Source organism: Zingiber officinale, chromosome 3A (genome assembly GCF_018446385.1).
Source record: "Zingiber officinale cultivar Zhangliang chromosome 3A, Zo_v1.1, whole genome shotgun sequence".
NCBI classification, from domain to species: Eukaryota; Viridiplantae; Streptophyta; class Magnoliopsida; order Zingiberales; family Zingiberaceae; genus Zingiber; species Zingiber officinale.
Window position 1 is genome coordinate 46454176 of NC_055990.1, and position 13391 is coordinate 46467566.

At 37.7% G+C, this 13391-nt stretch overlaps 1 protein-coding gene and 2 pseudogenes across 1 annotated transcript; 1 reads left to right on the plus strand and 2 right to left on the minus strand.

Annotated features, from left to right (window-relative positions):
* Nucleotides 1–471: 471 nt before the first annotated feature.
* Nucleotides 472–649, minus strand: LOC122054256 (annotated as a pseudogene).
* Nucleotides 650–1145: 496 nt separating this feature from the next.
* LOC122054272 lies at nucleotides 1146–1322 on the minus strand (annotated as a pseudogene).
* Nucleotides 1323–7204: 5882 nt separating this feature from the next.
* LOC122050392 lies at nucleotides 7205–8013 on the plus strand. Its single transcript, XM_042611298.1, has 2 exons — nucleotides 7205–7468; nucleotides 7594–8013. Exons 1-2 carry the CDS (start codon nucleotides 7304–7306, stop codon nucleotides 8011–8013), a joined length of 585 nt encoding a protein of 194 aa, XP_042467232.1. The 5' UTR covers nucleotides 7205–7303.
* The last annotated feature ends 5378 nt before the right edge of the window (nucleotides 8014–13391 follow it).

Below are 13391 nucleotides of genomic sequence, written 5' to 3' on the forward strand. Positions count from 1 at the left end.
AGAACTTCCACCACCAAAGGTTATCTCCCGTTAGGATTTTCATTGCCTAACTTCACTCACCAGGACTTCCACCACCTAGGGTTACCTGTCCCAAGGATTTCTACTGTCTGACTTCACTCACCAAGACTTCCACCATCTAGGGTTACATCCCTTAGGATTTCCATTGCCTAGCTTTACTCACCATGACTTCCATCACCTAGGGTTACCTCCTCCTAAGATTTTCACTGCCTAGCTTCAATCACTAAGATTTACCCTTGCCTAACTAATTTAGGACTTTTCCTTGCTAGTCTTCTAGTCTTGACTAGACTTCTCTCTTCTAGACATCAAGTCCTGTTTAGATTAACCCTTAGTCAAACTGACAAGACTTAGGTACATTGTTAAATATCAAAACCCTGAAAGTTGGTTGCACCCGCATTGTATGGGTAATATAATGCATGAATACAGATAAATTATTATCATATGCCCATAAATTAGACTTGGTAAGGTCTATGCAGTAATGCAACCCAAGGGTGATGCTCGAGAACCCAAATAACAAGTTACTGTAATAGACTTTCCCTCATAAAAAATTAATTTAATTTGTTCTATTAGATATTAAACTGTTAAGAATGGATACTACGCTTGATCTTAGCCAAAAGGCTGAGAAAGGTATTCTTTCTAACATCGTCGAACCGAAGTATTTATATAAATTTCTTCGCTCGTGATATTGCCGATCCTAAGATGTGGGATTAAAGAGAAGCATTATAGTGTATACATTTTTATTAAAAAATAATGAGAGAAAATTATTAATAAGTCTTAAAATTATTAATATAATTTATTTAAAATTTCATCAAAATTAGCTATTAAAGGTATAGTTTCTTAATTAAATAGTAATGTTGTAAGATTTCCAAATATTTAATACCGTATTTTTTTTTTATAATATATTTATTGGGTAGTTAACGGATTATATTATTAGAATGCTCAAACAATAGAAATAAGACTATTATGGATAGTATATAATTTTTTACTATAATTGTTAGTTAATTAACGTGGTAATGAAGGTAAAGAATAAATTGACAAGACTTAGATACATTCTTAAATATCAAAACCCTAAAATAAAATCTAATTGCACCCGCATTATAATAAATTATTATCATATGCCCATAAATTAGACTTGGGAAGTTCTATGTAGTAATACAACTCAAGGGTGATGCTCCGAACCCAAACAACAAGTTAGTGTAATAAATTTTTCCTCATAAAAAATTAATTTAATTTTTTCTATTAGATATTAAACTGATAAGAATAGATAATACATTTGATCTTAGCCAAAATGTCGAGAAAGGTATTCTTTCTAACGTCGTCGATCCAAAGTATTTATAGAAGTTTCTCCACTCGTGATATTACCGATCTTATGATGTGAGATTAAAGAGAACTATGACAGTATATAATTTTTTATTAATAAATAATGAGAGAAAATTATTAATAAGTCTTAAAATTATTTTTGGTGTGAAAAAAATAATAACATAATTTAATTTAAATTTCACCAAAATTAACTATTAAAGCTATAGTTTCTTAATTAAATAGTAATGTTGTAAGATTTCCAAATATTTAATACCGTATTTTTTTTTATAATATATTTATTGGGTAGTTAAGGAATTATATTATCAGAATGCTCAAACAATAGAAATAAGACTATTTTGGATAATAAATAATTTTTTACTATAATTGTTAGTTAATTAACGTGGTAATGAAGGTAAAAAATAAATAAATAAGTCAATAAATAAAATAGAATTAATAACCAATCCTTCCCGTGATATTTATTGGTTAATTACTCTTCTCATCGCTACCTCCGGCGATAAAACTGTGAGAAGGCGGCAGAGACAGCCTGATCCCGACGCCTTTGCTCGCCTGATGACGGACCAGACTAACAAGCGCCGGCGTGAACAGGGAGGCAGGCTGGATGACCGCCTCACTTCCCTCCACGACGACCTCCTTATCTTCATCCTCTCCTTCCTCTCCATCAAGCAACGTGTCGCCCTCTCCGCTGTCTGCGCCCGCTTCCGCCTCCTCCTCCCCTCCATCCCCCGACTCGACGCCTTACGCCTCGAAGTCCGGCTTCCCTCCGACGGCGTCTACGTCCACAAAGATCTCACCATCCCCCGTGCTCTGATTCGCCAATGCCACCTCGTCTTCCACTTCGTCGTCGATTTACTCATACCCCACGAAAATCAGCTCGTCGACTCCCTCGTCGACACGGGCGTGCAAAACCTCACCCTCGATGCCTCTGGCAACGGATTTTTGTATCTCAGCGACAACGAAAACTGCTGCATCTTCAACATCAAGTCGCTGAGGAGTCTCATCTTGAACAGAAGCTTCAGGGTTTCGAAATACTCAGATCGCCGTCCCCTCTCGCCCTTGGGCTGCGCCTTCCTCACCTTCCTTCAAATGAAATCCAGCGTCGTTAGCTATGATTTCCTATGCAACCTCCTCGCCTCCTGCCCTTTCCTCGAGACACTCCATCTCTTCCGTTGCTATTTGCTCCAGCATGGCATGGACAAGCTAAGCTTCCACTCCGCCTCCATCAAGCGTTTAACCCTGCTCCAGACGTGCATGCTTCCCTCTGTTAAAGTTAATGTGTTGACCATCAATATAAGGAAGTTGGATCATCACTCTTCCATCATGCATGCAATTGAATCAAAGAGTCACATTGATAAGCTAAATGGTTACTTAGCATTTAAGCTTACTTACCCTCTAAGTTTAGCATTTAAGCTTACTTACCCTCTAAGTTTAGCATCTAAGTTTACTTACCCTCTAAGTTTCTTTCAAGTCTATATAATGACTTTGTAATCAAAAGTTTAGTATATAGAAAACAAAATATCTCTTTCTCCTCAAGAGTTCTACCAAAATTCTTCAATAGTTGGTATCAGAGCCTCCAGGTTCTACCAATCCAAATCCATGGCTAGCTCGAGCTTAACAAACATCAATCATCTCATCCCAGAGTTTAATGGCGAAGACTATGATTTCTGGTACGTAAAGATGAAGACCATCTTTCGATCTCTTAACCAATGGGAGATTGTGGAGAATGGAGTGCAAGAGCCCGAGGAAACCACTGCCCTCAATGAAGCCGGTCTGAAGAAATTAGAGAAGTCTCGACAAGCTGATGCAAGTGCTCTCTCAATCCTTCAAAGAGCAGTCACTAAGGCTATATTTCCCAGAATCATGCGTGCCGACACTGCTAAAGAAGCATGGGAGATCTTGCAGAGCGAATTTCAAGGAGATGTGAAAGTGAGAGCGATTAAGCTCCAATCACTACTCAAGGAATTCGAAAATGCCAAGATGCAGGAAAAAGAAACGCTCATGGAATTCTCAACCAGAATCTTTGATTTGGTCAACATAATGAAATCTCATGGTGAAGATATTACAGATCAGAGACTGGTACGAAAGATTCTCATCTGTCTTCCTGAGAAATATGATCCCATTGTTGCCGTCATTGAAGAAACAAAGGACCTAACAACACTCACAGTTCAAGAAGTGATGGCGTCCCTAAAATCGTTCGAGCAAAGATTGTCCAGACATTCTGAAAAGCCAATAGAGGGTGCATTCCAATCAAAGCTCAAAATTGGTAACAACGAACGAGAGGGCCAATCACGAGGTGGATGGAAATCAAGAGGACGAGGTGGACGTAACTCAAAAGGAAGAGGAAAAGATAACTCATCGAATTGCAGCAACTGCAATAAGCCAAATCACTCCGAGAAGGACTGTTGGTTCAAAGGCCAATCGAGATGCAAAATATGCAATCGATTTGGTCACCTCGCCAAAGATTGCCGAAGTAGGAACTCTTATCAGGCAAATCAGGTTGGAGAAAATCAAACAGCTGAGGAGACACATGGAACATTCTATGTATGTCACACAACCACCAACAAGGAGCAAGGAAAATGGTTGCTAGACAGCGGATGTAGCAACCATATGACGCCGATCTCAGAAATTTTCTCTGAGATCGACAATAGCATCAATGCTCCTGTTCAGTTTGGAAACGGAGAGCAAACAAAGTCAAAAGGACTTGGGAGAATCGCCATCGAGACGAAGGAAGGCCCGAGCTGCATCAACAATGTCTTGTGTGTGCCGAGCTTGAGTCAAAATTTACTCAGCCTTGGACAATTGGTGGAAAATGGGTACAAGCTCTGCTTCGATAACAATGAATGTGTTATATTTGACAGGAGAGATAAGTCAAAGGTGTTCACAAAGATCAAAATGGTCAATCGAAGCTTCGCTCTCAACATCAATTATGCCGATCTAAAAGCTCATCGAGCTTCTACCTCGGACTACCTGACATCAACCTTATGGCATCGACGACTTGGTCATCTTAATTTTCAAAGCCTCAAAGAATTATCTGGCAAGAGTATGGTGCAAGGACTTCCTCAAATAGAAGGAAAGCAACATATATGCGAAGGATGCGCGTTTGGAAAGCAACATCGACTTCCTTTCCCAAAAGGAGTATCATGGAGAGCTAAAGAAAAGTTGGAACTTATCCACACCGACGTCTGCGGACCGATGGACACCCTTTCTCATGCTCAGAATAGGTATTTCATTCTTTTCATCGATGATCACACTCGCATGACTTGGGTCTATTTCATGAGACAAAAGTCCGAAGTATTTACGATATTCAAAAAGTTCAAGAGTCTCGTCGAAAAACAGAGTGGATGCTTCATCAAAACCCTACGAAGTGATAGGGGCAAGGAATACACTTCCAAGGAGTTCCACAAGTTTTGTGAAGATGAAGGAGTAGAAAGACAACTAACGGTTAGGTACACCCCTCAACAAAATGGTGTTACCGAGAGGAAAAATCAGACGATCGTTGAAATGGCAAAATCAATGATACACGAGAAAGGTTTACCCAAAACCTTCTGGGCTGAAGCAGTTTACACTGCCGTTTACCTATCCAATCGATGTCCAACCACGGCCATACCAAACAAGACTCCGTTTGAAGCATGGAGTGGTAGAAAACCATCAGTGAACCATCTCAAGGTATTCGGAAGCATATGCTACTCTCAAATTCCAAAAGTGAAACGAAGTAAACTTGACGAATCTAGCGAAAGATGTATTTTTGTCGGCTACAGCACCATGAGCAAAGGCTATAGACTGTTTAGCCTAAAAGAAAGTCAAGTTATCATCAGCCGAGATGTTCAAGTTGATGAAAATGCTTCATGGAATTGGGAAGAAAACAAAGTCGACACGAAAGACGTTCTAATCATCACTGACAAAGAAGACCACGATGAGCCTATTTCATCAGTGACAAGCCCATCAGATCCAAACTCAGCTCAACTCAATGAAGAAAGCCACAACTCAGCTGATTCGATTTCATCAAACTCCTCATCCCCGAGCTCAACTCCAAAAAGGTATAGATCGATAGACGATATATATGCTACGTGCAATTATTGTTCAGTTGAGCCCGAAAATTTTGACAAAGCAATCAAAGAAGAATCGTGGAAAAAAGCAATGGAGGAGGAAGTCCGTGTGATTGAAAAAAATCAGACATGGGAGCTTGTTGATAAACCGACAGATAAAGAAGTCATAGGTGTTAAATGGATCTACAAAGTCAAGCACAACCCAGACGGATCTATTCAAAAACACAAAGCAAGACTAGTTGCCAAAGGTTATTCTCAACAGCCTGGAATTGACTACGGGGAGACGTTTGCCCCAGTAGCTCGGCTTGACACAATCCGAGCTATAATTGCATTCGCCGCCAGCAAAGGGTGGAAACTTTATCAGCTTGATGTCAAGTCAGCGTTTCTCAATGGTGAATTGAAGGAAGAAGTGTATGTAGATCAACCTCAGGGTTTCATCCTAAAAGGAAAAGAAGGAAAAGTCTACAAACTTAAGAAAGCGCTATATGGACTTAAACAATCTCCTCGTGCTTGGTACAGTGAGATCGACAATTATTTCAACCAAACAAAATTCGAGAAGAGCAAGAGTGAACCAACTTTGTATGTCAAGCAGCAAGGTAATGATGTTCTTATAGTCACTCTTTATGTTGATGATCTAATTTTCACTGGAAGCAACAAGAAGATGATCGAAGAGTTCAAAAATGACATGACTCAAAAGTATGAAATGAGCGATATGGGTCTACTTCGACATTTCTTGGGCATGGAGATCTACCAAGAAGAAGAGATAGTATTTATCTGCCAAAAGATATATGCAGAAAAGATTCTGAAGAAATTCAACATGCTGGGATGCAATCCTGTCTCTACACCACTCATTATGGGGGAGAAATTGAAAAAGGAAGATGGAGGAAAAGCAGCGGATGTCACTCATTACCGTAGCCTCATTGGTAATTTGTTATACCTCACAGCAACTAGACCTGATCTCATGTATGCTGCAAGTCTACTCTCAAGATTTATGCAGAGTCCGAGCCATTTTCATCTCGGTGCAGCAAAGCGCGTCTTACGATATGTTCAAGGGACAACCGACCTCGGTCTAAGCTTTCAAAAGAATCACGCACTTAACCTTGTCGGTTATTGTGACAGTGATCTTGGTGGATCCTTAGACGACATGAAAAGCACCTCAGGGTACTATTTCTCTTTTGGTTCAGCAACATTCTCATGGTTGTCCAAGAAACAACAAAGTGTTGCACAATCGTCTGCGGAAGCCGAGTACATCTCAGCATCAGTAGCCACTTCACAAGCAATTTGGCTTCGAAGAATCTTAGGTGATCTCGGTCATTATCAGATTGAAGGAACCGTGCTATACTGCGACAACAAATCTGCAATCGCTATGGCTAAGAACCCAGTTCACCACAGCCGAACTCGACATATAGCACTCAAGCATCATTTCATTCGACAGGCAATTGAAGATAAAGAAATTCAACTTGAGTTCTGTCGATCTGAGGAGCAATTGTCTGACATCTTCACAAAAGCACTTCCGAGAGAAAGATTTGAACAGCTCCGAGCCAAACTTGGAATCCGACAACACATTAAGGGGGAGTGTTAAAGTTAATGTGTTGACCATCAATATAAGGAAGTTGGATCATCACTCTTCCATCATGCATGCAATTGAATCAAAGAGTCACCTTGATAAGCTAAATGATTACTTAGCATTTAAGCTTACTTACCCTCTAAGTTTAGCATTTAAGCTTACTTACCCTCTAAGTTTAGCATCTAAGTTTACTTACCCTCTAAGTTTCTTTCAAGTCTATATAATGGCTTTGTAATCAAAAGTTTAGTATATAGAAAACAAAATATCTCTTTCTCCTCAAGAGTTCTACCAAAATTCTTCAATACCCTCCATCATCACCATCGACGTCCGCGCCCCACAGCTCGAGTTTCTCATCATGGACGTCGTCACCACGATTCGCATAGAAGCCCCCAAGGTCTCGAACGCGTCGCTCCTCCTATATTCGCTAGCAGATCCTCTAGATGCATTGATGAACCTTTTTGAAGCTTCTTTTCCGAGTCGAACCGCTGCGCTCTTGCTGAATTATAGGAAAATCCCAAACGTGAGAGAAGATCGATCATTCGATCGATCAAGCTGGCCAGCCTTCTTAATTTTCATGTGTACTATACTCTGTTTGATTTATATATATATACATCTATACTTGACAAAATTTGTTTTAATTGACAGATCCTATTAGCAGCAAGAAATGGAAATCCAGTTAAATCGGCCTTTAAGCTCGACTTCAATTTGGAAGATCAGTCGTCGACTACGATATTCACCGAGTTGCTGAAGAAGTGCAATGACTGCAATACCAAGTTTGATATACATGTAAATCCTACGCGTATAGAGAGCAGCACTGAAGCAACAAAGGACGACCAACACTTGTTCTATGGCTCGACAGGATTAGAACTGATTAACTTACAAATAAAGATGCCAAAGAGTATATTTGAAGGGTTTCTTTCAAATCAAAAGAAGATGGAGAAATTCAAGGATATCGGATTGGAAATGTTGAGAAGGCGCACTAACAAAGAGCAATTTATGGATATATTAGCATCCCAGGAATCTCTATTCAAAGTATCTAATAACTGTTTTGAAATGAAAATTTAGTGTTTTTTAATTAATTTTTAGTTTTTGGAATAAATTTATTTAGTTTTATTAGAATATTTTATTAGGAAAAATAAAATGTATAAAAGGGGATTAGCAATGTATATATTTTTCAAGGCCGTATTAGAGTCAAATTCTTCCTAAAACCTAAATTTTATTTTTTTCCCCTAAATCATAGATTTAGACTATCAATACCTTAAAAAAAATACAACCGCGCATTGATGCGCAACTATGGGATAATTAGTCATATCTTAATTAATTAGTTGTGTTAGAATTTTTTTTTTATTTACTTATCAAAGTTATTCAAACTTTTTTTTAAAAAAAATCTTATCAAGTTAAAATGAACTATCTATCTTACTACACATAAGAGGGTGAAAGAACCTATTGAATAAAATTGAAATTGATTAATCTAGATTCAAATTGATGACTTAAAATATTTTTTAAAATTTAAAATTTTAGCATGCACGAGATGAAGAGAGTATAAAGAAAGTTAATAATATCGTCTTATAATAAATTAAAGGTATTTTAGTTTAGATTATGATGCAAAAGAAAATTATTTTTTTTAAATAATCTTTAAATTGATAGAGTTTATGAATCAAGAGTTTTTTAATATCCTGAGAATTAGTTGAGTCAAAGAAATATATTAAACTAAATCACTTAATATTTCATCTTTGGATGATTAAAGTAGTGATGCTTTGATTAAAATATATCAAAGTGGTGATGCTAATTAATAGTAAGGTGATGATGAATTGATGAAATTAGCACTAAAGTTGTGATGTCAAAACCATACTAAAATAGCAATGCCTTGTTTGGTGGTATTTTAAGTTTTAATGCGCGAAAATAATTTTTAATTTTCTTTTTTTTTATATATAATTACTATGAAAATATAAAATTTTAAATTTTGTTACTTTTATTAAGGTTCTTTTAATTTTATAATTTTTTATAATATTCTTTTATATATTTTTTAAAAATTTAATTTTTTGTCAACAATAAAGAAGCCCATCAATTAATGTTGGCTATTAATTTATAAACAACAAAAACTTAATTAGTCATATAATAAGACACTAAGTTTGAGTACATATCTACGTTATACTAAACCAAACGAATAAAAAATCGAATAGCAAAATATCTGGTTGATGATCTCAACCAGATAGGTCACGCTGAAAAGAAGCATAGTCCTTAAATAATGAGTTGATTTTTTTAAAATAATAATTTTACCAGATGCGGTGATAAAGGAGCCCATCAAATACAGATAAAAGGAGGAAGATAGCAGTCGATGTGGAGGTCACAGTTAAGGGGGTCAATGCCAGAGGACCAACATGGCCCAAATGTAGCCGAGTGGAACCCTACATTAAGGACCGACCGGGCATGAGCCACCCGACCGACAATGGGATGAGCCAAGCGAAGGTGCGAGTAGATGACTGAATCGCTATTCCAATCATGCAAGAACATACTATCTAAACTCGTCGTCGCAGGGAAGAGTAGCCGAGCAGAGGAATACTCTGCCGAGAAGAGGAATACTCGGCCGAGCAGAGGAGTACTCTATCGACCAGCTATCCCGCTCGGACGACCGATAGGAACGCTGACGAGTATTTGGATATACTTTTGGAAGATGGTGCTACCGGCACGACATGGTCTACAGGCGGATCATACGACAATAAATAAGAGAACGTGTCCACAATAAATTGGAGAACGTGTCTGTGACCACGTGTCTATGACCAATTGGAGAACGTATCCATGACCAATATTTAAGAACGTGCCCATGTCTAGAAAAGCGTGCACTCACCCATCAGGACATTATATAAAGAGGGGGCCGTACATTGGCGCGGGTACGCATTATTCATTATTTTACGTTTATGCTACTGTTGTTCCACCTTCTTTTTCGTGCTAGTGACTGACTTGAGCGTCGAAGGGCCAATGTTAGGGACCCCTTGCTTGGGTTGGCATTGATGTTTCTTGTGCTTACAAATCGGAGCATGGTCTACATCCAGTTAATGCAGTAGCCACATCCCTAGCTTTCTATCTCCACTATTTTTGGACAGGATCATATTGACACCATCTATGGAAATGTAGCCTGAATCCGAAATGTGAAGATGGAGGACGTTGGATGACTCGCCATAGTTACTTTTTTTTTAAAAAAATCTTATCAAGTTAAAATGATCTATCTTACCACACATAAGAGGGTGAAAGAACCTATTGAATAAAATTGAAATTGATTAATCTAGATACAAATTGATGACTTAAAATATTTTTAAAAATTTAAAATTTTACCATGCACGAGATGAAGTGAGTATAAAGAAAGTTATTAATATCGTCTTATAATAAATTAAAGGTATTTTAGTTAAGATTATGATACAAAAGAAAATGAATTTTTTAAAATAATCTTTAAATTTATAGAGTTTATGAATCAAGAGTTTTTTAATATCCTGAGAATTAGTTGAGTCAGAGAAATATGTTAGACTAAATCACTTAATATTTCATCGTTGGATGATTAAAGTGGTGATGCTTTGATTAAAATATATCAAAGTGGTGATGCTAATTAATAGTAAGATGAATTGATGAAATTAGCACTAAAATTGTGATGTCAAAACGATACTAAAATAGCAATGCCTTGTTTGGTGGTATTTTAAGTTTTACTGCACCAAAATAATTTTTAATTTTCTTTTTTTTATATATATAATTACTATGAAAATATAAAATTTTAAATTTTGTTACTTTTATTAAGGTTCTTTTAATTTTATAATTTTTTATTATATTCTTTTATATATTTTTTAAAAATTTATTTTTTTTTGTCAACAATAAAGAAGCCCATCAATGTTGGCTATTAATGTTGGATCGAGACTCGCTAGGGGGGGGGGGGGTGAATAACACTCGTGACTTTCACTTGTTCGATTTTAAGACTTATCGAGAATAAACTCGCAGCAGAAATAAGATAAAGACAAACACAAAGAACAAAGACACCAAGTTTTTTACTTGGTTCGGAGCCTTGGGAGACTCCTACTCCAAAGCCCGAGATCGTTGATCGCTTTCGGTGGGCAATCACTATCAATCTGTAAATCTCTTACAACTTAAAATTACAAGTGTTGAATAGAGAATTACAATACTAACAATACAATAGATAAGGAAAGTTAGTCGTTAGTTGTCGGAGCAGCGGAGCGTCGTTTGAGCATTCGGAGCTGCGTACAAGTGCACAGGATGTTCTTGTTCAAGTTCATCTCGAAGCTGCTTCCCGACGCTCCTTTTATAGGCTCCACAGGACTGATCCAGATCCTCAAAGCTCGGGATTAGGTTTGACCCGAGGCAGATCGGTCGACCGATCCCCACGTTCGATCGACCGATCAGATGATCTCCTCCTTATCCGATCCGCTCGATCCACTTTGATCTGGTCAACTCCTATCTCTGGTTCGGTCGACCAATAACTAGGTTCGGTCGACCGATCCCTTGGTCGAGCCCGGTCCACTCGCTGGAAAATTGTCTTGCTGCTTGGGGGTTCGGTCGACCGATCCCGGTCAGTTCTACCCCTGCACAAAATGTTAGTCTCCTTCAAAACAGAGTTAGAACATAACAGATAATATATTAGAAAAATAAGTTTGACAGTCTTCGGACTATCTGGTTCTGACTTCGGATTTTCGACCGAAAACCTTAGGTCGAATCGATGCCTACTGTTCCTCTTCCGGGGAACGCGTCCTCACCTACTCTACTCAGGAGGAGTTATCTTTTGCTAGTTCAGTTCTTCAGACCAATTGGACTTTTGCTCAGCGTCCAATGCTTCTGGTCTTCATGTTGGACGTCCGGTCCACGACCCGTCCAAACTTCCACCCGGTTCGCGACACCAGGATTTCAACCTAGGGTTACCGCCCCCTAGGATTTTTACCCGAAGCTCTGACCCGCCAAAACTTTCCACCTAGGGTTACCACCCCCTAGGACCTAGGGTTATCGCCCCCTAGGGTTTTTCACTTGCCTAAACGCAGCTAGGATTTTTGCCTAAGAAACCTTAGGTCTTTCTGTTAGAGTGTATACTAAAAGTCTAGCTTTTTGCAAACGTTTATTTTGAAATAAAGAATCACATTGGTCAAATGTCTACATTTATATAATAAGTGTAGTTGTTCAATTAATTTATATTGTAGATAACATGGTGTGTGGTGTCACACACAGAAGAATTTGTTATCAGTTCCTTATAAATTATAAAAAGTAGCTCACGACTAAGATGGATAGGAACAAACCATTGAATAGTCGTAGTGTAATTTGGTATTAGTTTATCTTAACTATAAAATTACACTAGTACATTTTGAGTGTATTGAGCAGGATCATTTAAGGTAGTTTCTTTTTATACTGACTGCATAAAAGAACAAGACCTTTGTTATTATGGAAGTGTGTACTCTTAATCATGATATAATAACAAGCACATATACTTAATATTCATTTCTTTAATTTATCAAAGGGTACGATTTAGTTCGATAAATCAATAGGCTCGATAAGTTGAGAAATGGTATTATGATGTGTTGTTGATTATAGAATGAAACTGTGTCCTAGTAATCTAGGTTGATAATGTCCCCAAGAGGAGCTCATAAGGATTGTCATGTAAACCCTGCAGGTGGACTTAGTCCGACATGAGAATTAGGTTGAGTGGTACTACTCTTGGAGCTAGATATTAATTAAGTGAGTTGTCAGTAACTCATTTAATTAGTGGACATTTGATATCTTAAATACAGGGAGACTAACACACTCATGATAAGAAGGATCCCATATAGTAATATGGGATTGGTGCGGTAGTTCAATAATAACTCTTTAGTGGTATGAGTTATTACTGATGAACTCGAGTTGGGTGTTCGGGGCGAACACGGGAAGCTCAAGTTCATCGGGAGACCAAAATCAATTCCTCCTCTCGGTCCCTGTCGTAGCCTCTTATTTATAAAGTCTTATACCTACCTAAACCCACCTTCTTACCCATCCTTAGGTGGCCGGCCAAGCCAAGCTTGGAGCCCAAGCAAGGGCTGGCCAAACCAAGCCATGGATGAGGTGCAAGTGGTGGCCGGCCCTAGCTTGGAGCCCAAGTAAGTGGCCGGCCACAATATAATAGAAGGGATTTTATTTTTTAAAATCTTTCCTTATGTTGAAGCCATGATTTAAAAGAGAGTTTTAAAATTAAATCTTTCCTTTTATAGTTTCTACAAAGGATTAAGAGCAAGGTTTGATATCTTTCATTATTTGTAGTTAAAAGGAAGATTTTAATTTTGAAGAAAACATTCCTTTTTGTAATCATCCACATGTTTTAATAGAGAGATTTTAATTTATAAAAGTTTCCTTTTATAACCAACCATGAAGGGATTTTTTAAAAGAAAAATTTTTATTTTAAAAATTTCTGGAAATAAATTAGGAAG

What these genes read in the sequence shown, in the direction of transcription:
- LOC122050392 (XM_042611298.1), top strand. Translation starts at nt 7,304, where the DNA reads ATGGACGTCGTCACCACGATTCGCATAGAAGCCCCCAAGGTCTCGAAC. An exon ending in ATTATAGGAAAATCCCAAAC is followed by an intron (nt 7,469 to 7,593) that starts GTGAGAGAAGAT and finishes TTTAATTGACAG; the next exon opens with ATCCTATTAGCAGCAAGAAA.